Below are 27,607 nucleotides of genomic sequence, written 5' to 3'. Positions count from 1 at the left end.
TATGATATGTTATAAGCTGCTATATACACCTAACATAACCTTACAACACGTACAATTTGATGGTCCATTGCTGCTTAAATCAGTTTTTTTGTGTGTGTTTTTTTTTTTGTGTTGTCTGTAACACACTATATTAGTGTAGATCCAAGTTAACCCTTTATAATACACATAGGCAAAAAGAAAAGTAACTCCTGTGTTCCAAGAAGATTAAACATGTTTGACTTTCAGCAACATGCAGAATGATGAAAGGCTGCATTTTCAACCAAACCTTAATATTTTGAAGATTTACTTAGCCTTTTGGCACTAAGGTGAGTCTACAGAGTGAAAGCCAAACTAGGACTCAAACATAAATCTCCAGGATGAAGGTCCTACAACTCTGTCCAACATCACCCCTTCTGTGTCTTGGCAGTTGCTAAGGCACACACTGATGCCATCTTTGTCTGGATATACAGGCAGGCCTGAACTGACCCACAGAAGAAGCGGAACAAGTCCCAGTGGCCTGGACCAGAAAGTGGCCTGACTGACCTGCTTGTCAAATAAATAAATAACTGTGCATTACATCATTGTGGCTGATTGGTCAGCCAGGAGGTGACACCTGTGCACTGACAAAATCAATTTGTGGTCGTCAGTTGTCACTAATAATGGCGATTGGTCAAAATGACAGTAATATATTTTTTTAAATGATCAACATGAGCAAAGAACAGCTGAGATGCAGAAACGTGGTGGCAAAATGGACTCGGAATAAAAAGGTGAAAGGGGAAAGACAGATGAGTAAGAGGAGAGACGGCTGGTGTGTTACAAGCTGCAAACTTTTATCTGAACATAACATTGTTGGCTTAATTTACTGCATGAAATATTTTGTGGGTCATTTGGTGGGGCCAAACATACCTGTGCAAGTGTGTTGCTGCATGATAAAGTTTGGGAACCCCTCTTAAGGTTGGACAGTCTCTTATCTAAGTTGAGTTGACTTTTTCATTTTCTAACATTAGTAGAATCACATCAGATGAAGTTGCTGTTGACCACTTCTTGTTCTTGTGACCACATATTATATTTATGGCAAACTGGCTGCTCTGTTATTTGCTGACAAAATGACACAATCATGTCGTTTAATATAACATGGTATGAATTATGGAGTCCTGTTGTGACTGTTGTATTGAGTCTTTTGTTGCGAGTAGGAGAGAGAAACGCATCCGGACTGGTGGCTTATAGTTGTGTGTGAATGTCGGTCTATATAGAATATTGAGCTTTGGTGATTACTTAGCCTCTGTGTGTGTGTGTGTGCATGTAGGTGTGTACTTGAATGTGAGCATAGGTGGGCAGTATATGAATTAGGATGAGTGTACTCCGGTCTGACTTTTTGTTCCAGTCCAGCCCTGTATACAGGACATCTTATAAATATCAGATTATATATATTTATGCTCTGGAGAAAAGTACAAATGAAACGTTTCCATATAACAGCCGGGCTGGTCAATAAGTAGCTTAGGTTGTCACTGGGGAAAGATTTCTCTCCTCAATTAAGAACTGTTATTGAAAATGCATATATGGACTTAAACAGAGAGGCCTGAAAGAGTGAGCTTCAAAACATAGGCGTGAAAAGTGATGCAGGAAGTGACTGTGGGGGAGCTTCTAAAGAGCATCTGGAAACTTACCGCTCATTTAGACTTTTGATCTGTCAAAGTGAAATCTGTCTTTCATAGAAACAAAAACAAAACAAAAAAGAAAAAGAAAAAAACAAAGCACCAAACCTTGATAAACTGAAAGTAAACCAGACATATGAGTGCAGGTTGTGAATTTATTTCATGTCCACTCCATTAAAAGAAAGACATTGTACTCTTGCTCCTTCACAAACATCTCATAAAAAAACTGTTACGTAGAAAAATACATGCTGCTGTTAGAACTCGAAAGTTGAGATTCAGTGTTTAATTCAAATATATAATCTGCATAAGAAGGTCAGAGGAGGTGGCTTTGAGTGAGGCAAGTTTCTTGAAGAGAACTACAACAGCACAAATCCAAAAGAAGGCACTTCTCATTTTTTGAACTCTTCATAAAGCTTATTGAGCCTACATTCAGACAAAAAGATTTATATGTGTGCACAAAAGGTAAAGAGGAAAGTAAAAGCTGCATCTCCGAGAAGATACTTCTTCCTCCTGTTTGCACTCCCCTGATTCACACCATCCTCCAGTTTCTCTGAAAAGCAAACTGGTGCTACATACAGGAGAGTCCAGCTACTGCTACAGTACTACAAGCCAAAGGTGAGCTGATTTTGGAAAGATCACCAGGTTGCAAAAACAGTAAGGGCTGGGAGATTTCTTTAAGACTAACCCTCACTTTCCCACTCCTGAGTTGAGCTAAATACACAATTAAAAACAAACAATAAAAACAACAACTACGACTAAGGGCACTGCTTCTTGATTTAAACAGTGAGAATGTTCAAGGCAAACGTGTCATTAAGAAGCCAGCTACTGGCAACATAGTTAACGTTTGATCATCTAACGCTTTCTCTGTCCTACCAACACCTTTCCCTTTCAGCTGACTTGTTTTCTTACAGTCCATTTTAACAGTCACCTCTTAGTATAGTATATCAAACATAACTTTCTATAACACTTCTGACACAGTCTTTTAAAATCTCCTAAAAATGTTCAGTTTCTTTCAATCTGGTCAATGTCCAGCTCACCCCCAAGCTGGAAAATGTCCCTCTGTGTCCCACAATCACCCTTCCAGAGGGTGTGTTTACTGTCCACGATGCATGCAGGAGACCCAGGCCGTGAGTCCACACTACAAGCAGAGTCGCTATCCAGCTCCTCGTAGGATGAATCCTCTTCCTCGTCATCTATCACATCCTGGCGTGACGCTAGAACCAGCTCAGACACAGCTCTGAAGTCGGACTCTGATTGGCTGGCGTTCTCAAAGGAAGGCAGGGGAAGGCTCGATTGGTAGCTGTCAGAGGCTGAGAATCCAGGGCAGCTCAAGCTCTGAAAAATGTGAAGCTTCTGAAAAGAAGAAACAAGGGAAAAGTAAATGTTGGTTTGTGCATCTTACTGCAGGGTAAGATTACATGCTGGCTTCAATCTACTGAGGCGATACAAGTTGAAGGTTTGACAGAAAGAACTCCAGCTTAGGACATTCCACAAAGACAGTTTCCAATTGGGTTTCAGTCTGAGCAGCCAAAAGCTTGTTTTCCCTTTTACTGACTGGATGTGAACATATAAACACGAATATATAGACAAATAAATTGTTTTGTTTTCCGTTTTGCTAAAAAGAAAAAAAAAAACAACAAAAAAGCACATGCATATAACTCTTAACCACCTACTTTGTGTGAGAAAAAACATTGAAATGAGCTACAAACCACAGAAGGTATCTTTTGTCAAAGTGTGCTATTCATCACTGAAAGCCACTTTGAAAGACATACCGAACCCAACCCTGTGTGATACAAAACATTTCTTATTTAAGCTTTTGTTGTTCACAGTGGTTATGATGTTTTTTAGTGCACTCCAGGGAGTGTCAGGTTGAATCTGTATATGAACAATAAGCTGTATTTTTGCTTTCAAAAGTTGACCTTAAAGGGATTCAGTTCACTAAGAAGTTGTCTGCTGCTATGCTTTCATGCCCTCTTTCCACCCTGACTTCCTCTCTGCAACAAAGAAAGGCAGCCGTGCAGTGCAGTGAAGGGGTTAATGATCTCTGCAGTGCCCCTAGCAGCAGATGTTAGAGGAATGGAGGTGAATAGGGATGAGGTTTTCTCTATAGAGCCTCAGCTTACATGACAGACACCTCTAATGTTCCCTAGCATGTGTTCAGACATTGCTTTTGCTGTTACAATGAGCTGGGAGTCTCCCTTTCAGCAGGCTCAAGAATGGTCCAAAGGAAAACCGTAACATGCAGGGTTTGGGCTGTCTGGGTTTAAGGTCTGCTCTTTTTTCACTGGATTAACTTTACTTTTACGATGCTTCATCTGCAAACACTTGAAGTGATCATGTGAAGAGTGGGAGGCTTTTGCTGTAGTTACCCCACTGGAGTGGAAAAGGGGATTTCTAAGCCCTAGATCTCTCTGTTCAACCCCCAGTATTACCCCACTACTAATTATCACAGTAGAGGAGGAGACGAAAGCAAGAGAGGAAGAAGGGGGAGAGGCAGTAGTTTCTCCACAATATGCTTTCTATAAAGTCTGCTGACTGGGCTTTGTGTGGATGTGGACTGAAGGAGCAGGGTTAGATTTCTGCCTCTTACCTAGTTCTGCCAGATGAAATACATTCACGCACACACATAAATCAAAGCTACCTCACACATGGACTTGACCCCAATGCTGTCATGTATAACCTAACCCACTAGCATTAAGAATACTTATATCTCTGTGTTCGGCTACTTATCATAAAGGAAATTAAACTTTTAGAAACTTGTAGCATTGTTTTCGTTTAGTTGTTATGGCCGATAACCGATATTTACTGATGTCGATACATATATTTTGTTTTAAAAGGTTTAAGATCATCAAATTCTGTACAAAGTAAAAATGATGCAAACATCAGGGGTGTTAGCTTCCTGCCATTGTTTATGAGCTTCTGGATGGTAGTTTTTCAGATGACACATCAAATTTGTGGTGTTGAATGATTTGACACGGCATCCTCCTTGCATCACTTTGACTTTTTATCTTCTTATGGCACTGTGAAAAATCACCACACAGCTGACATGGCTTCTAGCTTCAGTTACATCCCACAATGTAGTGCTGCATCACTGTCACATGTCCAAACATGGCCGCTTGGCCCAACCCCCCTCCTCCTTGCAACACACGTACACAAACAAAATAAATATCGGCTGGTAATATTGGCCCAGTTTTGGGCCATCTCAGATGTAAGAATTCAGTCGGTTTCCTGTATATTTTTTTGCCGGGGTATATACACTATATTGCCAATAGTATTGGCTCACCTGTCTTGACTCTCGTATGAACATAATAGAGATCCAGTCCTTAATCAAATAATTCAATATGGCACTGGCCCACCCTTGGCAGCTATAACATTTTCAAATCTTCTAGGAAAGATTTCCACAAGGTTTAGGAGTGTGTTTATAGGATTTTTTTTACCATTCCTCCTCACAGCAAGAAGGTCACTGGTTCGAACCTCAACTGGGGAGGAGTTCGAACTGTAGCCTTTCTGTGTGGAGTTTGCACATTCTCCAAGTGTATGCGTGGGTTCTCTCCAGGTACTCCAGCTTCCTCCCACCATTCAAAGACATGCATGTTAAGTTAATTGGTCACTCTAAATTCTCCCTAGGAATAAGTGTGATGCGGTTGTTTGCCTCTCTATGTTGGCCCTGCAATTGACTGGCAACCTGTCCAGGGTGTACCCCGCCAAAAACATTAGCAAAAAAGCCAAATTGCTGCAACAATTTGTTACCTATTGGTGCAGATAATTACAAAAACTGTTCCACAGTCAAAATGATATTTAAAAGTTTTTCACTGACTGGAAGACAGTCCAGAAATTGTTAAAGCTAAAATTTACCTTTCAATTACATTTTCCTAGGGCTTGTAAAGTGTCAATCAAAATTAATAAAAGGGCAAGGTACCATGTGACAAACCATGAGATGGTTATTTTCAGTCATAACTGGCTGTCTTCTGGACAACCTCGTCTAACCAATCATGCCCCATACAACTAAGTTCTAAGGAGTTGTGTATTAATTACTGAATCTTGAGTTGGAAGATGAGAAGACTCCATCACTCAAAATAAAACTATCAGATACTCTAATAGGCATTTCTTCAAACCATGAGCCCTACAACCACAGTCTACAATGTAAAGATGTTATCTGCAACATGGGATCAAGAGACAGCTGCTGTGGAAAAAGCATAAGCACAGACTAAGAGGTTAAGCAAATATTGTCCTGATACTTTTGGCAGACAACAAACTCCCTGCTAAGTGCTATGGCAAAGGTCCTGCTGTTAACCTGACTGACCTAACAGACCTCCAACAGCTAAAAACAGAGAAACAAAAGAGAGAACAAAAGTATAAGAATCTACTTGCACACCACTACATTAATTAATTGTGTTGCTATCTGTGTGAATTTCTTCGCTTTGATCTAGATGTTTTCAACATGGAAAAAACAGATCCATGTAAATGCATGAAGGTGAGAAGAAACTTTTAAATCACATGAAGCTAGAACGGGTTGAGAGTGGAAACAATATGTATAACTCCACAAAAGTGATTCTTTACAATGCACTTATACAGTATGACAAGCAGCAACATGTCATTACACACAGTGAGAAAACAGACCTCAAGACGCCCACCTAGGTGTTTCCACATGCCTGCAGACTCTCAGCTATGATCGCCATGTCTGCCATCCCAGGAATGGACTAAGATGTAGAGAGAGGAGGGAAAGAAGAGCAGCACAAACTTGGGCCAGTGAGAAGATATTATTAGAAGGGGGTGAGGAGTTTGTTTGCCAGCTTCCTTGCTGAAAAAATACTCCCTTTCTTGATCCTACTATTTCTCTCTTGGGCAGTCAAGCACCCACGCCCACACATATATTAAAGCATGTGCTGAACATGCCCCCTTTTACCACCTGTGCTGTAAATGCAGTAAAAGATAGCCTGTAATTGCTTTTCAGAACATACACTAGCCCTACTGAAGTTACCAAATGGCCAAGCTCACCTCATGCAAGCCATTTCCTGAAAAGTGAAGTGTATGCTGTGTCAACAATCAGTCAGCAAGTGACCTACAATCAAGAGATAATATTCTTTGTCTGACAGCTCACTACACCCACGATTCTCAGGAAAAAACAATGCCATGCCAAAGTGGAATAGCAGCCAGGGAAAAAAACGAGATGGTGTTCAGAGGAGTGGACCAAAATACACTGCTGACAGGGAGGATATTCAAGGAATTTTGGGGGGTGGCAGCATGTAAATCCCCACAGTAGTTGAGTGATGGCCAATTAGTATGACATGAATCCCCAGAATTCACACCCGTCCTCATTGACGTGGTTGAAGAATCTGGAGGCCAAATTACAACATGTTCCACTGACAAAACACACTTCACTTGTCACAATCCTTCACCCTCTTAACTGCAAGCACACCTAACATCAAGTCAAACATGTTTTTTACTTTTTTGTGCCAAATATGCATCTACTTTTGTTTTTTCCTTCCTGAATTTTAGACTCTGTTACTCACCCACACAACTGTAAAAACTGGTAAGATGTGTTAGATGTATGAAAAAACTAAATAGGCTTGCCTAACAGAATAGCCTAAGGCACAGATGTGTAGGGCATTGTTATAGCTCAACAATTTGGTGTGACACAAACTCATTTCTTATGAAGAAGTGGGTTGATGAAGATATCCCACTGAGCAGCTGACACTAATAGATAACATCTGAATATTGCTTTTCTGCTTTTACTCTTAATATAAACCAGAACTTGCTTGGCTATGTGCAAGAATGTTTAAAACTGATGACTTGTAACACTTGTGTATGTTTAACAAAAGCAACAAACACTAACTCTTTGACTGATAAACATCTTGTAAGGTTGCTGAAAAGATAAGGAAACCACTAGACCAGAGAACCAAAAACTGTCATGTTACAACTGCAAACAACCTTGAATGAGACCAGATGACACATCCAAAGAAAAAAGCAATAGCAATGCTAAAAACGGTTAAAACATCTTTTTAACATCACATTGCCCCATGGCATGTGGTTCAGTGGTCATAAAACCTTCCCTAAATCAGCTTAGAAATAACAGTAAAATGCAACATATTTGATGTGATCATCAAAACTGTAATTATAGATTGAAAATGACAAATTTACATCCAAGGTGTTAAGACCTCACCAGTTCCCAAAACTGACGTCAATACTTGTGTTCTTTCATTACTAATACTGCTTTGCTGGTTGTAACCCGCCCTGCGTTTCCCCATTATCACTTCCTTTTCCAGACAGTTTGCCAGCTGAAAGTTGTCTTTTTCTCAAACTCTTGTTGAGAAGAAAAAACAAAATAAAACATAACAGAAAAAAAACTTTGGCAAACTAAAGCAACTACGAGAATCTTCTAGGATGTTTGAGTTTATTAAATGTAACACAACACATGAAAACCCTGCTTGCTGAGGATCCCAGAAACAGACTTGTTGAATAAACTGTTGAGTGATAGAATCATATAAAATCTCAGCAGCACTGAAGTCAAGTTAGTGTTTAATGACTATGCTGAGCTTCTTTCCTCACTACGGGCATACACAACAATGAGAAAGCAAAAACGAATGCAGCAGACATGAAATGATCTGACCTGCACAACCTGACTCTTTTTAACAATACTGGTTGCATTCATGCGTTTTGATGGATTATGTAAAAAAAAAAGAAAAAGAAAAAACACTGTAGTAAAAAAAAACCAACCTATATGTCAAACTTTCAGAACAAATAGTTCCTCAACCATAACCTGCTCTTGGCAGAAATAACAGAAGCAAAGGTAACACTGACTGCATATGTGTGTTTGTGCGTACATGATTTTCCCCTCTTAGCAGCTGGCAGGACTAGAGGAAACATGCCTGCTGGGCTCCATTACCCAGGCCTAGTTGATCCAGCCCTGGCTGAGTCCTGAGGGTGACTGGCTGGGAACACAACCGTTTTTGGAAAAGAAGGGAGGGCAGATGGGTAAACTGATGATACTTTCTAATAAAGGAATAGGAAAAGCACAAACTCCCCTGAGAGGAGGTATCATGGAAGAAGATTTTAGAGTATTATATAAATGTTATGTTTAGGAAAACAAAGTTCAGTCGGATATAGTCTGTGATCCAAGTTCTAATCACTGCATCAAGTCTGAATGCAGACTGGATTTAATGCTTAATGCAGAATACGTTGAGCCAGACTTTGTAAAAAAAAATATCAGAGCATGGCCAAGCATTAAAACAGTACATGTCATTTAAATACGTTTACTGTTCTATTTTGGGCTTAGTCCTGGCTGTTTGACTGGTTTCTTTGACCTTACAAAACAACAAACTCTTGACATGGAGAAGGCAGTTCATAGTTTGGTGCATCCAAATGTCCCCACAATTAATTGCCTTCTGCCACAAAGAACATAAGAAAAACTTCGGCAAATGAAAAATGAAGGGACAGGAATTGCAGGGAGGAAACCAAATGAACACAAGAAGCCCATCCTTTGGACAGACTATTTACCCAACAGAGTTAATGAAATGATAAACTGGAGCTGGGCTTGCTAGAGCATAGCGATAGGCAATGTGACCGAACATGAGGAATGCTTCTTGAGTGAGCAGGACTCCATGAGCTGAAAGGAGGGAAGCCTGAGATCACTTAGCCCTGAAGCCTTGGACCGAGGACCCAGAAAACTTCATTGGGCTTGATTTAATCCAGTCCCTAATTAGACTCAGAAAGAGTAAAACCTGGTTATGTTTGAGGATCTCTTGAACTTCGTTTTGCTCTAAGAACAAGAAGGTATTTGTCTGTGCTGTAAGTACATGTGGTCCAGGATTTGGCTGAATGCAATGGAGGGCATTTTCTAGCATTAAGTTAAGATTAGAAATAAGTTGATGCTAAAGTATATTTAATTAAGAAAAAAAGTGGCACTAAACTCTAAAGCTAGTCAAATTGTGATTACAGACATTGAAATAAATGTGAGCTTGTGTGTGCTTGTCTGTATGTGCCAATGTTTCCAGCTAACCTGAGTCATCTTTGCCAAGTCTAGAGAGGGTCGTTGCTCCTGGGCATCCTCTGGCCTCCTGCGCTTCATGGCCATCTTTTTGTCGTTCAGCACGCAGGGCTGGGACTTGCTCCGAGACAGACAGCCTTTACCCTCGCCTCCTTTTCCAGCTCGCCTCCCCAACTCAGGGGTGGAGTCGGGGGAGCTGGTCTCAGACGCCTCCTCCCTCTGAAGCTCTGTCAGGCTGATCTGCTCATGGGAAAGGGAGAGAGGCCTGAGGAAGACCTGATTGTGAGAGTGGTGCTGATGATGATGTGAGGAAGGAGAGGTAGGGGAGACTGGAGAGGCAGTGAACTGAGGGTGGAGAGGCAGTTGTTGGTTGAAAAATGGCAGATCCAGGGCTCCGTCTGAGGAGATGCTGGAGCGTGAGGGCAAACTGAAGCTGGAACTTCGCTGCATGGTGGGAAATTGGCCTCCTCCTCTGACGCTTCCTCCACTGTGGCACCTGCGTTTCTCCACCGTCGTCCAAACCCGTGAGCCTTGAGGTTTCCAAGATGAGCGGAATCCACTGAATTCATCTGAGAATGACAGGGAGCGGCACTGACGTTTGCTGGGGGGTGCTGTAGGAGTTTGGCTGGCGGTGGATGACACTTGGGTGTTGATTGTTCTACTGCTGCCCAGACTCAGATCTCTTATCAGACTGGTGATAGCTGTGGCGCTGCCCGGTTCCTTGGCCCAGTGCCGACTCCCAGACTCAGGCATCGTATCCCACAGGCTCTCCAGACTGGACTCAGTCTGATATGGAGATTTTTCATGGATGGTACAGCTTCGTCCCAAGTCCAGCCATCTATCTGCCTCTGAAATAGTCAAAACAGACAAACTCAGTGAAACTGACCTTGATAGGGACAATTCTATTTGTGCAACAGCTAATATGAAAAACTTGTAAAATATTTATTAGAGCAGCTGTCCCTAACCTTTTTCCTTAAAGCCCCCCCCACCCCCACTTTAATCAACAAAAACAGAAGCCTGTATGTGCTTGTTGGTGTCATTGTAGAGAACGAAATGAATTAATCATAGTTTAAAAACACTCTCTAAAGACTGACAGCTTAAGCCAAAAAAATATGATTCCTGTAAAAGAACAAACTGTTTGGAGGAATAACTACTAACTGCAGAGGTGATCACAAAGAAATGCAAAGCGAAACATAAAATCCAGCAGAAATTCTTTGGATTTGCACTAAAGAATGGGCTATCAGTTATCTGACTGAAGATAAATAACAGGATAATCTTCAGGAGAAATAACAATACAGCTTAACCGTTTCAACCAGTATTGCTTATGTGTGACAGCATCGAAAGATGAAAAACAAATAAAACTGACAGTAAGACAAAGACAGTCAAAGCAAGCACAACGGTATTTAAAAACTGTGGTATTTTTAGTGCCTTTAAAGGTAATCATTTTTACAAGGTCTAAAAAAGTTGGTTGTTTTAAGGGAGAAAAATGTTAGTTTAGCAACTGGCAGTATGACTCAACAAGATCACTGTATATTACGCTGGATTATTTTTCACATAAGCAGATGGGGGACATGCAGAGAAAAAAATGCAAGATGTAATAGAACCAAACTTCAAGGATCAAGCACATTTCTGTCTCCATTACATTTATCATTACATTCAAAAAGCCTACATAAGAAATCATACAGTATGATAAGTCTGTTTTTTTCAGAACAGAACAGGCCAGTCCTTTAGTCTGTGGTTTGCAAAACATCTGTGGGGAATCCAGCAGGCAACAAAAGCAACATTCCTTATTATCTAAAACTTTGACCTGCAAGAATGCAGACACCAAAACACAAAGCTGCAGGACGTTATACACCTACAGTTTAAGTGCCACAGTGGCTAATAGCACTAGGCCAAGTGGTAAAGTTGTGAAACTATTGAAGCTTTTGGAAGAAACTGCCCCTTGCTGATTTAAACGCCGTCCTCTTACATGCCTGTCTGTAAGTTTGGCATGAAATCGTTGTTTTGGGCGGACAAACAATGTGCGGGGGCTACAGCGATGACCTGACAGGAATGTTAGGAAAACAACTTGACAAAAGGAGAATGGGATGAACTTCAAAAAGCCATCCTTTGAAAGCAAAAGACAAAGAACTGGCTGTGCTAATAAGACACGCTGAGTAATTTTATTTAATGTCAGGATTAACAGTGGAAAAGGTACGGCACTCTCCTTCCTGTGATGTCAACTTGTCCCTCCCCATTAGAGAAAGCAGACAGTGAGTGATAGTGGCAACTTGTATTTACAGTTATATGTCTTTTAGCACAGAGGGTAATTACTGCAACTCTAAAAGAACTAAAGGGGAATTGTTGACATAGGCAACAGAATATTCAATTACAGTTTACTCCCGTGAGAGTGCTGTGCAACGTTGTGTGGAGGCAGGTGCACCCTTATCATGAGAGGGGGATGAGTGACAAATGAAGAAAGGGAGAAGTGAGACCGAGCTCGTCAAGGGGATAAGCAACAAGACGGTTACAGTGGTCACTGGCCTTGGTGGTTCAACTTATCAAAACAATAAAGGGGCAATTTATTATGCTATTACATTTAGGAGTTATGTGCAGAGGTCAGCAAAATTTGAATTTTTGCTGCACAGAAGAGAAAGCAAAGAAGAAAAAGTGCAAGAATAACTCACCCACAGTTCCACAGGAGAAGAGGGTGGTCCCTCTGCTCATGGTGTGGAGCTCACTCTTTAAAAAAAAAAAAAAAGAAAAAAAAGAAAAAGAAAACGGTCAACAAAATGCTAAATAAATACTACAACTAACTCCAGCAAATAAAAAACTCCAGCAAGACTGCAATGAGAAGGTTAATATAATGTTTCTTCTTATTTAGGACCCATGTAAATACATTCACTTAAGCGCATTTCTTCAGTAACTTCCCAGCATATTTATTTTCAAAGGCTGGCAGACTTCAGGTTCTGAAATATCCCACTGTACGCCAACTGCTCGTTGCCAAATAAGCATAAGAAGGCGAGTAGCACATTCTCTGATGACTAGCTGGTGGCCAATGGAGAGTTTGAGCTGTTGGGAGAGGAAAAAAACTGAACAAATGAGTGACTATTAAATTTAACCAAGTTAACAAAACAACAAATTGAAGTGACCCAAAGAGAAACTTAAGCTACAGAGTAAATGAGACCCTGATTTGGCCTGAGTGCAGTGGCTCGGTTTGGCTACCGAAACTGAACCAAGGCTGAATCCTTACTACCCATGGTCCGCTGTGTTGTCATTTCTCAACCAAAACTGGCTCAGCCAAATTTACAAAACAAAGCCAAATCTAGCAACAAGAAATTGTAATGAGACAAAAGTCTTTTGTACATCTGTACTTAATTGTCTTGTACATACAATGTACAAGTACATACATACTATACATATAAACCTGCCTAATTTTGACTTGCATTTGCAATTTTGTACGAGTGGGTTCACTTAATCTGGTATGCATGGCTAGATGTGGGACACTGTAAAAAAATCCACATCTTACCTTTAATAGTCTTTATCTTAGATACAGTAGCATATATGTAGCAAGTACTGTCAAACAATTGTTCAGGTAGATATTGCAAGTATTGTGATATTTGGTGTTGAGGTGTGTGAAATTATCATATTCACTGTACTTCTGTTAAAAAACAACATACCAGAAGACACAACACCCACACTGTAATTTTGGCAAGGTCTTATCACTCCCCATTACAGTAGACAAAAACTTAGTTTTGCTATTCTTGTTCGATATTGCAGACAACAAACATTTTGCAACTTTTTTAGCTCTTGGTATTTACATTAATTGACAAAACATTAATTGATCAATAAATATAAACCTCTAGTATAAGAGTATAAGACAGTGATCTCTCTCCACATAAACATCTTCCACAACTCCATAATGCTGTTCATTGCTTTGTCTCACCTTGGGCTTATTGTCACAACATATTTCCCAAGATACAAGACAAAGGTCGTGATGCAAAAGATGATTATGCAACATAACTGATACGTTCACACCTCAGTGCTTTTCACTAGTAGGAGTGACAATGACGTCAGTCCAACAAACTTTTGAATTCACAGATTTAAGCCATACCTTAGATCAACAGCATATAATAGAGATTATGACCTATAGGCTTCAAAAGATAAAAAAAAAAAAATAGAAACCAGGAGAAAACTACTTGCAAAATTTAACTGCCTGGATGCAAGAAAACATTAAATCAGATTTAATTTTTTTATTTTAAACTAACAACAAAACATTTCAATGCTAATTCAAAGAATGTTTGTGGTACATGCTCATTTAAGTGGTTGAATGAGCCTTCAGATTGTGTAGATTGATGGTGGCACCAAGATAGCAGCAGGAGAAGTGAAAGTTACTCTTTTGTGAGAATTGATGAGTGAGATAAAAATAAAATGTAAATGCTCCGTACCTTACTTTAAGAACTGAAACCAAGGTTTAGGTAAAAAAAAAATAAAAAAATGAAGTAGTTCCCAGCAGTCACCTCCCCAACAAGATGCAGCATATAACCATTTTGTTTCATGCCATTAAAAGTTGTATGCTGCTACATGTAAGGTTATGGGGTCAAATTAAATTTATGGGAGTAATGACATTTCTAGAAACCATGCTATTCATTTAGACTCCCAGCCTGAGATTAACACAGAAATAAACACAGATGATATTTTGGTTTAAATATCATCCAAGCGTTCCAATTAAATTTTAACAATATTAAACGTTATTAACTAGAATCCCCTTTGGACAAGATCTGATGTGGATCTTCTCATCTGGAAGAGGACATTAAAGTTGAAAGGCTAAATGTTCCTATTGCATATACATTAACAACAGGCTACCATTTACTGGTCTGACATGCTCGCCCACATTGCACAAGCCTTTATATGCAACTACTTTTGAAACAATTGTTAATGATCAGTTTGCATTGTGTGTAAATGAGACGTTTCTCTCACCAGCCGTCTCTCGATGCTCTTAGATGTTACATCATTGACACCCTTCTTCTTTTCCAGTGTTTTTGAGAAAATGATCACCATGGTAACAAGCAGCTCTGCTCCAGGGTGTTCAGGTGCAGAAAAAGGCCACGGACAAGCATCTTACATAAGCGCGGCAGGCAGAAACTGCATTTGGACTAAGCAGATGAGCAGTTGTTGACCTCCCATCTGAAGGGCAGTGCTGTGAAGGTAGTGGAGGTAGGAGGGTTTCTCTCAATACTTCAGCTGATACCTGCGAGGATATAAAAAAAGAGAGAGATGCAAAAGATGACAAATACTGATTTAAATACTGAATGACGCCAGACTGAATCTAACGGTACTAAAGATTTGTCTTTTCTTGCTGGCAGATACAAAGAATTTTGCCTAAACACAGTACTGTCACATCAGGCAGCTGTATGTAAATACAAGCTTGTGAGCCAAAACCAGCCCCTCCCATTAGCCTTGTCCTGTGGTGTTAGGTATAATGGTAAGTAAACTGCTGTTATCATATACTTATTTAATGTATACTTAGCTGAGTTTTAAAACAGAATATGTACATTTTATTCCTAAAGAAACAATAAAAAAAAGATTATTTGACAAGTAGACAGAGAACTACCAACCCCTGACCAAAATAAATGGTTTACAGAAGAAGAATCTAAACTTAAAAAAAAAAAAGAAAAAGAAAGGGCTGACTTATGTCTTTTCATTTAAACATTAAACACCCTGATGCTTAAAGTTAACAACTCAGCTTTAAGTATAGCTGTACACCCTTATAGTTGCTATCTGGGTAAACAACACATGCTGTGATATGTTAAATTGTTCCTCTTCTTTGGAAATAATGGGACATTTAGCTTATCATCATAATGCACTGAGCATATGGAAATCTACACTTTAGCAACAGGCAAGGTTTAGTTAATCCAGGAAAAACATCACTCGCATCACATGACTACAGATGTGGCTAGGAAGCATGAAAAGAAGAGGAACATATATGGAGCTGCGGTTGGCTGCCCACATTTGGTGAAGCACAACTGCAGTAAAACACAACTCTTAAAACTTGTGGAGGGAGTTACATGTTTGGCAGATGGTGCATGTGCTGCAGTGACCTGCTTTTCTAAGAGCGCTTAATGCATGGAGGAAGTCTGTGGAAATGATAGGCAGATTCAGTTAAGCTTTCCTTAGAAAAAGTACCTGAAATGACTTTGGATTTAACCTCTCCATTACTGAGGGATCAAACACAATAACAGCATCCAAATAGAGATCCTTCAATCAACTGTTGGATGATGACGGCTTTCTACTGCAGAGCAACACATGAGGCTAATGAGTCCTCCAGGCTGGCCATGTTATCCTGCCTGGATAAAACATGTGGTTTTGCGTTAAGTAAGGGTTGTTGCACTTAACATGCTAGGGTGCAAAGGTATGCACTGGGTATTAAATTAGTTTGGTGGGACAGTATGTTGTGCAGAGAAAATCATAAAGGAAAACATATGAGGCAATGTTCACACAGAGACTTGATAAAACAATTTAACTGTTGCAGTCATGCCATGTTATTTCACAATGTCATCTCTGTCCTTTCCCTCCTCCACAGCCTCATGACAACATAAAAAATATAAATGTTTCATGTAAGCCTGCCCTGAACCAACTGCTAGCATATGACTCCCATTATCTCCATTTATCCCAGAGAGTCAGTGGAGCACAACTGGGCCTCTGCAGGAAAGAGAAGCTGGTTCTGGGGTGGGAGCTGGAGGAGAGGGGAAGGTTTTTTTGCGATCAGTTTCACAGATTGCTTTACTGATTAGGACTGACACAGAGGTTTGGGTGGAGTAGCGTAGGAGAAATTGTGTGTATCTGTATGTTAATAAGAATGGGGCCTTTGAGAATGGTGGTCACGTGTAAAGGTTGTTACAGTATGCGCTTTTAATGTCTTAAGAGTAGCATGTTCCAGCACCCGGTGATCATGTATGTTTGTCTATACATGCTGTCTGTTGATGCTAACCTGCACTTGTGTGTGGTGACTGGCAAGTGGGGTCATGGGAGAGGGCAGGCCAAGCGTGAATTCAACCCTGGAGCCATGCTTACTTAATGAACTGACTTCTCATGATGGGGAAACTAAAGCTTAATGGACAGAAAACTATTGAATAGTTGTGTGAGACCTTCACTGTTTACTGTTGGCTCTATTTCTTTTTAAAAAGCCCCTTTTGTTTGTAGGGCAACTATGGTTTGATGAGTCACTTTTACACTTATTACTGCTCTCGTGGTGAATCAAATATGGTTTCATAAAACCATTCTGAATCTTACAGGCTCAGTAGCACATCCAATTGGGAGAGACTTAATCAATGTTTTGTCTCACTGTTTACATTCACAAAAGGCTTTGCAGATGTCAAACGATACATGCTGCAGCACCCTCCCTTCACAATTTTGTGGCATGACCAAAAGCCAGTGATCTGAACTAAGTCAATTTCTCACTAATAGTAAACATAATTTGATAATACAAACAGTATAATTTTCATGTATCTGAATGTGACCTTTGGCGTGGGTTAAAATCTAATGATGCCTCTAGTCAGACTTGTGTGTGCTGGGTTCCAGACAGCAGCTCTTGGCTTACAATAGTCAGTGACTCAGGAGGGCACAAGAAAGGGCAGCGAAGATAATATGGCTCTTTGCCCAAGCTGTGATTTGTACAGGCAGATGAATAGAAGCCCTTTTGAGCCCCTATAAAAGTTCTGTGATGGGGTGTTTGGTGTCCATCACCAATTGGCTCTGGTTACTGCATACTTGCGCGGAGTGCGTCTGGTGTCAAGACTTTGATCAGTTACTGTTGAAAAAAAAGGATTCATTTCACACAAATGAAATGACGATGAGCAAACAAACAAAAAAGCTGCATGGGTGGCAAACTTATCCGATTTGTATAAAATTCAATTAATCTTTTTACACAGAGCAAGACGTTGAATACCAACATTTTTGTTATTGATGATCATAATAAAGAATTAACCCTTTGGCTTTTTAAGAAAGAGATATTATTTTGTGAAAGTCTGTTGTGAAAATTGTTCAGCATAAAAAAACAGCTCCCCCTTTTCTTAGATAATGTGTAAGAGGTTGTAAAAATGGTCTAAAGGATGTTAAAACATACCATTGACTCCTTTGGCCATCACCCTGGCACCCACTTGTGAGGGAGCACTGGTCACAAATAGTACACCATCCCACTAGTGCATCTTCACTAGTGCATTAACAATGAGGTATTTATTGAGTCAAACTTTTAGCATTGTCTGTGGTAAAGTTTTGGTCTCCTTTCCAGATTTTTTTTTACATGTTTCTTTAACTACAGTCACCAATAACCTCTGCATAAACACAGCCAGCATTCAAGACTCCAAAGTTATATGACATTTCTTGATATTTACTTACAAACGTGAGTAATTAACATGTAAAAACAGATCTGCAATGAAAAAAAAACAAACAATTCTAACACACAAATTCTTGTGAACTGACATTTTTTAAGTCAGCATGAGTGAGTTCAGCCATCACTGGTATACATTTCAAAATTCAACTGGCATGAAATCACACTAACATTAATTGCAAATGTAAGCACACTTCCCTTTGCAGTGTATGGGTTCTACTTCCCTTGTGGTCTCATGCTGCTGCTGCTATACTGGGTGTGGAGCGTTGACTTCTTTACCAAACACATGAAAAGCAAAAGCTCCAAGTGATATCCACACAGCATCTACTTAACTTCACATACGCTGCAAGACCAGCTACTTTTACCTTTTAGATTTCATTAAACTATTAATATTTACCACAAATACCACATTCCAGCTGCCAAATAGTATTAACATTTAGCATAAATAACCCATATCAAAATGCATGTGACTTGACTCACCCTCACCGAATGTGATCACAGCATATTTACATTTAATGTACAACATATGTAAAACTATCCAACCACAACTAATAGAATAAAAATTAATTCAGAAATATTTTTCTTCCACCAATATGTCTGAAAAAGTTTGACTTAAAACACCATTTATAGAAAAAAAAAAGTGCTTTCTTTACTGTATTATTACCCCCCCCCCCACAAAATCTTTATATATCAAATGTTTTCAGTGGATCACATGTCTGAACTGCAGGCAGTTCAGTTTAAACACTTGACTTTGACTACATGCTGCTGTAGCATTGTGCCAAATGTGGTTTGCTGTTGTCATACTGAAGTGAGCAATGGTGGATGCTGCAGTAAAATATTTATGTATCCTTCAGCTACAGCTACTTACTCATACCATATACTCTCATACAACCTTACTCTATAATGGATATTTGTATTTGATGGTATAAAAAAGTATTCTAAAACCACATGGCAATACAGTTTGTGTAGTAAATGTTACTGTACTAATAAGTAATTCAGTTTTCAATGCAGTGGCAGGACAAAGATAACATATTCAGCACATCTTGTTGATATTATTAACAATAAATAATTAAATCCACTTTTTTCTCAATTTTTATGTGATAAATGTTATGGAGCTTTTTGCCCAGAGAGTCTTTCCCACTTTTCATTCTAAAAGACTGGCACTTCTCCTGTCTCTCTGACCCCATCTTTGTATCGGTGTCATCAAATTCAAGATAAGCTTATGTGATAAACAAAACAGAACTCAATTTCAACATTGGATGTGTTGCCAATGACCAATTGTTAAGAAACACAGGGTTTAAAGTATTTGCAAATCATTGCACTCTTTGATTTACACTGTACACAGCCCCATAACCTCTTCTGAAACATGACTATACTTCATAAAACAGTTGCTTAGTAAGACACAGTTTACAGAAACTGAGTAGGTAGCCATAGCAACCAAACACAAACAAAGGTCAACAGTGACAACTGGTGATCTGAAAAGGCAGACGTCACCAATCTAGTAAAGACTAATGTCTGGACAGCTCATCACTTCCTTATCAGTGAGTGTGTTTGTTATGGGAAACTGGACCATTGAGCAAGGCCAGTTTACTAAGCTGGAGCACAGTTACCAGTACATGCAACCTGCAAACATAGAGCAGTTTTCCTACTCAGGCAGCCTGAAATGTATTCAGGGTCAGCCCCTGTGTCTCAGCCCAGGAATTAGTTAACTGAAATCTTTAGAAGCTTGACAGGCATAGGATCAGGTGTTTTAGTTTGAGTAAAGGAAGGTATGGGGCCCCTTGCCCCCTGCACTAACCCTTGCATGCCTTGACTCTCCAAACATCAGGTAACCCAGTAATTACTCTACCCCCCACCCCCCAAAAAAAATCAATCCTTGCCATTCTGCCTGTGGTTTCTTCCATTATCCATAAGTGCCTGCTCTGTTTTCTGCACACTAACCAGAGCTCTAATCCACCATGGATACATTACATGGGAGCCTCCAGTGATGCTGGCAATCCCTTGCAATTGTTCAGCTCAATAAGAGAGAGATCTCTCCTATGTTGCAAAAAAAAGTGACGTTACACAGTCTTGAAAACCAAACAACCAATAAGGAATCCTTTTGGAGTTATATATAAGTTATAACAACATGCTCACATTGCGGAAGTGTGGGTGAGTTGTGAGTGTGTATGGATGGGAGAATGTCAGACTAAAATCTGCAGCATTCCATCGGCCCATTCATTCATTCATGACGGGGCTCAGCTCACCATATGGACCCCTCTGTCAGCTCAGTAGAGTGTTTGTTTGTTTTTTTTACTTTTATAGAACTCGTGGGGGTAACTTAATTTATTCAATCATATCAAATCAAATAGTGGAAAGGAGATGAGATTTTATGCAATTTATGCTAAGTAGAAATCAAGTGATTTGAATTAACGTGCCATTATCTGATGTCATAAGGTCCACAGGTTGGGGAACATCACGTAGTAACTTTTCTTCTCTTATAAGATTAAATGGGAGTTTTTTTTTTTTTTTTTTTTTTTTTTGCTTTTTCCTTTAGATAAAAGAACAAAGATCAAATTTAGTAACAAAGATTTTAGCAGTGTTTCGGTTAGATCTATACGGACCAAATTTTACTTCTTGACATTATTCAGTGTGAAAGCTGATCTTCTGTTGGCAAGACAATGGGTTTGCAAACTTCGTTACTCATCTGTGTTGGGCTGTTGTCTGGAATAACCTGCAGGTGCAAGTAAAATGTGTAATACTGAATCAAATCCAATACTGCAGAGGCTTGCGAATGGGAGTTATTACACGTCGCCACAAAAATTGATCGTTTTTGTGCAAGCAGGACTGTCAGGTCACAGTGGCTCCATTATCAAGCCCAAGCTTGCACAAAAAAAAAAAAAAAAAAACTTCTGGAGGACATAACACATTGCCTAGTATGAGTCAGTTGCACAAAATGAGGAAAAGAATAGATTGAGCAACATACCAAAGAGCTTTCATATAGGGTTTTATTTATTGTTGTGATATTTCAAGGGTCAGGCATTTCTTCAGACTATTAATTTCTGTGTCAATGGTTTGTGGGTATTTATGATGACAACTCAGTGCAAAGAAATGAATACTCTGAAGAGGGGTGTGTTCATTGAGACATTAGAACAGTGAATAAAATCCTATACTGAAGCTTTTTGGAGTTTAGACTGAACTATTCTTTTACTAGTTCATTGTTAATTTGGTCCAGTGCTCATTCCTGTGGAAGATTGGATTTGTGTGTGTGTTCCTTCTGGTGTTCCAGTTAGAGATGTCACAATTATTTAATTTTATCAATTGTAAAGATTTCTCAAAATCATGACTTTATATAAAATATTATGTATTGATTATATCAGCGTATCAACGCAACTTCCCACGGAATGAAAATAACGTTACGCCACCGCCACGTGTTTCCGCTTGTTTTTGCTTTGGTTTTGTTTCGATAGGGTTGCAGAAGAGGCTGCCTGAGTGGAAAGCTACAGCAAAGGAAGAGTTTTTCCTTCCAAACAAAGGGATTAAGACATGCTTGCAGGGTTTTCTTTATATTTTGTTTTTGGGTTAAAGACAAAAGATGACCATGGAGTCATTGTGGAGGAAGACTCACCAACCTGCAAAAGGCTGCAAAGAAGGCTATTCATTTATTCTTTACACAGGAGAGGGGATTTAGATGGAATGACACAACTTAGTTACTCTACTTTGTTGTTATATTACTTAGTTATTTTGGCATCAAAAGATATAAATAAATAAAATTAGTAGACATAAGGATGGAGTGTTCAGGTGATGTTACACATTATAGTGCTGGAAAATTGATTTAAGCGTAATAATTGTAAAATCATGATTATTTCTTTGACAATAATGGTACCAAGAAAATTTCTATCATGACATCTCTAGCTCCAGTTACACAAAATGCCTTAAGCGTTAAAATAAACTTTACACTTAATTTCTATTTTTAGGGCTACAGAAAAACCCTTAAAATTTTTCTTTAAAAATTACTGAAAAGCTTTCATCATTACTGCACAATTGTGTACACAGTAAATAATTGTAGTGATAGAACTACAATTTCCAAACAAACTATTTGCTTCCAGTTGTGTTACAGTCTCACCTGATCTAATCTCAGAAAGATGGTCTAAAAACAAAACGCTCTTTGCTCAACAGCGATGAAAATTTGAATTAATAGAGAAATTCAGAAATTAAGTATTGGTCATATTTCTTCTCTAGAAGAAAATGCTTATCATTAATGTGATCAGTGATGTGAGTAGCAGGTTCACAAAGTCCAAACTTGGTTGTGAATTATGTTTATGTTGACTGTAAAGGCTGTTACATGCTCCGCAAGAACAGAGAAATTTGTTTGTGTTCTCGAGGTGGCAAGCACAAGATCAAAGTTAGTTCTGGTCTGAGCTATTTGTGAGAAATCTCGTCCACAGTGTGGCGGGGAATAACACAGGGCGGTGACTGTGGTTTTATATTTCTTACCTATGTTTTATAGATATTCATATTTCCTCATAACATCGACCAGCTGTTCGTTAAAGCTATCCATTCAACCTTAAATGGAACCACTCATTGAAGGAATCTTATTCATCAGCATAAAAGTGTAAATGACAGCTTTTCACTTCCTGCTTTTACACATTAACCACATCCACTTCAAATTTTTGACCAATCACACAAAAGTTGCTGGACACCACACACAAAAAAACATTTCTGTCCAGACGACGTGCTGAGAACAAGCTACAAGAACAAGCCGAGAACCAGGGGCTGCAGGAACAAAATGACGTCATTCTTTTCTCACAGCTCTGAGAGAAAGAACAAAATTCTCTGTTCTTGTGTAATTATGAAACGGCTGTTGGCAGGGAAGATGGGTTCTTAAATTTTGTTGCAAGACTGGAAAACAGGCTCTAAGATTATACTAAATTAGGCAGTCAGTGTAAAACACTAAAAAAAAATCTTTTGATTCATTTGTTAATGGATGCAATTGGGATTTTACATTACCAGAACTGGGCTAGAGAAAAACTAATTTAACATTGAAGGATTCAGTTTGGAGTTATACGAGGCGATGGTTAAACTTTTAAGGAAAAGCCAATCCAAAGCAGCTGAGGAAAATATACAAAGGGATGCAAACTTCTGTCATTCATAACAGGGATTCTGCGATAATGCAAAGCAACAGAAGATTAGTTTACCTGGACTATGGATTTTTTCCAGAAGAATACAGGCTATGCACACATACAGACAGATAGTATCAGACACTGAATATGCAAATAAAAAAAAAAGAAAAACAAAACATCTAAACCCCAAGGGTTCAGATTTTCATGTGAGAGTCAAAAAGCAACTTTTTTTTCTTTTAAACTCAAGATAAGATCTTCGGTATCATCACCTATAAACAAAGTATTGTGTTGATAGAAGAATTTCTATTGCATCCCAGAATGCTTTTCATGTCTAGGGTCTGGTCTTGGGGGGTGGGGAGAGTGTTTTTCTGGTGTATGTGAGAATGGCTCTTTTCTTTTTAGCAGCAGGTCTATGGCTCTGTGGGCGATGAGATGCCAGACTTTCAAAATCTATCCAGTTAATGAGGAAGAAATTCATAAAATTAGGACTGGCAGCACTGAAACAGACACACCATACAGTAACACAGATAATTGTTTTGCTTTACTTTAAGCCAAGTTATATAAGATTCAATACGTCTGAGGCATCAGTAGTATGTCTGCAAGTTCCAGAGAAGAAAGAGAAGCTTCTGAAATGAATAGAGTACCATGGAGGCACAAACAGGCATGGCTAACAATTCTGTTCTGGTAGCTTTGCATAATGCCACAGGCCAGAGAACTAGGAAGGAGAAAGAGAGATGCAATATAAAGAGAACAGACAGACAAATAGTAGTGTAAAATGGGCAAAAAGTGAGACTGAAATGCACAGATACCCATAAAGAAAGAAACCAAGAAGGGGTGAAAGTGGCAGCATGTGCGTCAGTGTGTGGACTGAGAGAGAGTTGTACACACAGACGGTGAATGGACCAGTGGCTTGCTCAGCACGCAGGCACACAGCTGCCCACTAACAGAATGGAGCTCTAATAGGGCCTTTTGCCTGCAACACAAAGACATTGCAAATGTGTGGGTCTTAAGCACACACTGCTGCACGGAGCGATCCCTTTTAAAAATCCACCGGCCTTAATTACTCCCATAAATTATGCCTCTACCATGTCCAAAACAAGTTTACAGACAAATGGTGCCAAAGCTATTCTTGAGTACGAGTGCAGCACATCAAGTTGAGCTTCATTCAAGTGGCTTCCAGCAACAGTAGATAGAGTTGGGGCCAAGCATCGAACCACTTGTGAGTAAAGGCCTTGTGCTTTAATACATGACAGAAAACTTCCATTTAATGGTTGATTGACTTTACTGAACACAAAGTATTGCAAGGTCTGGAATAAAATGTGTTCATTTATATGTAATCAGTTCATGTCAGTTTGTATAGCTGACATGAACTGAACATAAATGCCCCATTTGTGAAAATCATCTTTCTAAATGCTTTTTTGTAATCTGTATTCTAAAATAGGTAAAATAAATAAAGGCTAATAAAAAGGTTTTTATAATCCAAAACTCAGATACTGGCACCACTAAAGCATTTTTAATTGAGCCATGGAGATAAAATCACCAGGTTTTTAGGTTCACATGACAAAATTTAATAGATCTATTATGCTTGTTCACACCAAGCTGTGACATTCCAGCAGTGGTTTCTTTTGGAAATCAAAGAAAGGTACAGCCATCATAACCTTTCCAAAAGAGGAAGGGCAGATTTAAAAAAATGTTCTAAGCAAGTTTACTCCAAAACTGACCTGCATTTGTGGGGACCCAATCAACATCCACTATGTAATTAGACACTAGAGCTGACATGCGATTAAATCTTCGCTCAGCTCTGTTTCACATCCAACCTGAACTTCAAGCTACTCTTCTTTGTTTTATTTGTAGGGGCATTCTCTGAGATGGTTTCTTGAAACATCCAGTTACATTTCCTGTTTTGCTGACCAAATTAGCCAGTCTTCCTTGCAAGTCAAGGACAACTGCAGCTATGGTGGTATTAAGAAACATTTCCAGGTATTTTTACTTCATGTACCCTGGTACCAAACCTGTTCTCTATGATAATTTCTTTGTGGAGTCAACAAAGATCAAACAATTGTTGTGCAATATTAAGCAGTGCAAAACACAAACACTAACACTTACTTCCTAGCATGCAATAAAAAGGAAATGGTGATAAAAAAGCAAGTTTTACTCCACTCCCATGGTGTTCTGTATTCTAAGATCCCTGGCTTTGATTCTAAACTAAGACTGCAATACAAAAAGTTACCAGATGAACCTGATTTGGTTGACCTCATCTGTATGTCGGCACAGGATTCATTCTACGGAAGTTTGTGCCATTTTTTTTTATAATTGTTCCAGTTTAATATGCTATAGCATAAACTTACAACATGTGACTCTTGTATGATCATAATAAGGCAACACAAAGTATATTCTGATTGGGCTGTAGGATCCAGGAAAAAAAACATTGCAGACAAAGCAAAAAAAAAAAAAAAAAAAAAAAAAAAAAAAAAAAACTTAAGGAAACATGTGGCTAACTTTTGATACCAAAAATAGCCCTTCACCTGCTTATCTGTACTTAAAAATGCACAATAATAAAAAGGTATTTCATATCACAATCTGAAAAAGGAACTTAATGTGTGGTGGAGATGATAAAGGATTCATAGCAATGCCTTATGAGTCAACTCAAGCCTCTTCTCGCAGGCAGTGGTGAGGAGCTCTATGTCAACACATGCTACAAAGCAACCACACTGCCTCCACACATACAGGTACAGTATCTGCAGCTTAAGTTTATTTACACTAACTGTCAGATGAAAGGGAGTTTTCTGCCTCAGCGACCTTGTGTGCACCATTTTTACACGTCTTAAGCTAAAAATCAAGCAGACTTTTAATACAGCAACAGGTTGGCCAAGCAGTCCAGACACTAAACTCGATTCATTTAGAGATTGAGGGAGTTACAACAAATTAAATTAAAATGTGTGTTTATTATTACAGTTTAACAAAAACACACTCACGTTTTTCCCACTTTCAACAAACATCTAAATGTTTCTAGGGAAGCCCAGCATGAACAACTTCAGAGCAGAAAAAAACAATGACGCATGCCTGAACAGTTATAAGATCCTACTCTGAACAGATACTACATGGCCAACAGAGGCTTTTCACGTAGTTAGGTCATCTTCAATTAAGGTAAGACAAATAAAGAAAACTCACAAAAGTGTCTTGCAGTTGCAGTCGCCAGTTTGGCGTCCCCAGCGGAGGACTGAGCAGGACTGCGAGCAGCTGAGAGCTGAGCTGATGCCTTCAGCCTTCTGCATTGATTGTAACAATATCCGCGTACACACGAACCCGGACGACGGGGGAGACCAAAGGAAAAGTGGACGGCTGACAAGCTAGTGCCCAAAGGAGATCAACAAGTTCAATTAAAGGTAACTTAAAAATGTGTAAATCTTAATTTAAAACAATTAAATTATTCAAACTATACCTACACACAGAGCGAGTTTTTTTTAGAAGATTGCGTAACACCCCCACTCTTTCTCGGTTGGTATGTTCCACTGTGGTCCTCCTCCCTTAGGCATTTACTCGTGCTGCTTTATTGTTATGTATTTCATTGATGTCGAAAGAGGAAAACAAGTGCAGAGACTTCGGTAAAACAAACTACTTCCTTTAAACTTACTATTGCTACCTCCCTTTAGTTTTCCTTGTACTTACTTTCTTAAAATAATGATGTAGACAGTTTATTGCTTAAAGTGTCGTAAAGTCTTACATTTTTGAAGTGTGGTAAAAGAAGCAACAACTCAAAAGGCAGAGTGTGAAAATGACATAGCAATCTTCATGTCCTGCCATGGAAAAGTTCACTCTTACATGCTGGAGCAATTTAATTCAGACCACAAAAATCCTATTAGGAGACCTTCAAACATGTTTCCAGGGAGATGGAGTTAAAACATAAATATTTGCAGTATCACACTTGAGAGGTTAAAATTAAAGCATGGCATTCGTGCCGGTAGGCCAGCCAGTGGGCTATGGCATCAAGTTGAAAATCCTGTAGGTTAACATTATGAGTGGAATAAAAGTGTAGCTTCAAACATCAGCCAACCCCAAAAGCCATGAAAGTGCTGACAGTGGTGAATAATAAGCAGCACAGTTCAAACAACACTATTATATTTCTGTTATAAAGATTCAGAAATTTAACAGCTGCAACAAGACAGTCAATTTAACTTTTAGATTAACAAATTAAATAGTTACCGTTTATTATACATTGATAGCAGCAAAGTTTGATGACTTTGCAAATAAAATTGCAGTGTACAAACACCCCAAGGGACCAAGTGTGAGTGAACTTATACACTGACAGGATTAAAGGATATTTAATTTAGCAGAAGCTCAATAGACAATATTTTGTTTCATGGGAAAATCTTAAGTTGTAAATGTGGGTATAAAAGGCAGGATATGCAGAGCCTTGTAAATTTCCAGGCAGTAATTCTTGTAAAGCTTGCATGTGTTTACTCAACAGTGTGCCTCAACATGGATGACTCCCATTGGGCCACTGGCCCATGCAACT

The 27,607-nt window shown here is 39.1% G+C and overlaps 1 protein-coding gene across 1 annotated transcript; it reads right to left on the bottom strand.

Moving 5' to 3' along the window:
* Window positions 1-1,771: 1,771 nt before the first annotated feature.
* Window positions 1,772-26,381, bottom strand: LOC121655570 (protein FAM53B-like). The gene is made up of 5 exons (XM_042010322.1): window positions 26,263-26,381; window positions 14,581-14,851; window positions 12,288-12,342; window positions 9,634-10,469; window positions 1,772-2,987 (listed from the first exon to the last, which is right to left on the bottom strand). The coding sequence occupies exons 2-5, from the start codon at window positions 14,659-14,661 to the stop codon at window positions 2,637-2,639; spliced, it is 1,323 nt and encodes a 440-aa protein (XP_041866256.1). The 5' UTR covers window positions 14,662-14,851; window positions 26,263-26,381; the 3' UTR covers window positions 1,772-2,636.
* Window positions 26,382-27,607: the final 1,226 nt, after the last annotated feature.

The sequence above is a fragment of the Melanotaenia boesemani genome, chromosome 16 (assembly GCF_017639745.1).
Source record: "Melanotaenia boesemani isolate fMelBoe1 chromosome 16, fMelBoe1.pri, whole genome shotgun sequence".
Lineage (NCBI taxonomy): Eukaryota > Metazoa > Chordata > Actinopteri > Atheriniformes > Melanotaeniidae > Melanotaenia > Melanotaenia boesemani.
The sequence above is the reverse complement of the archived record's forward strand: the minus strand, read 5'-3'. Positions and strand labels throughout refer to the sequence as shown.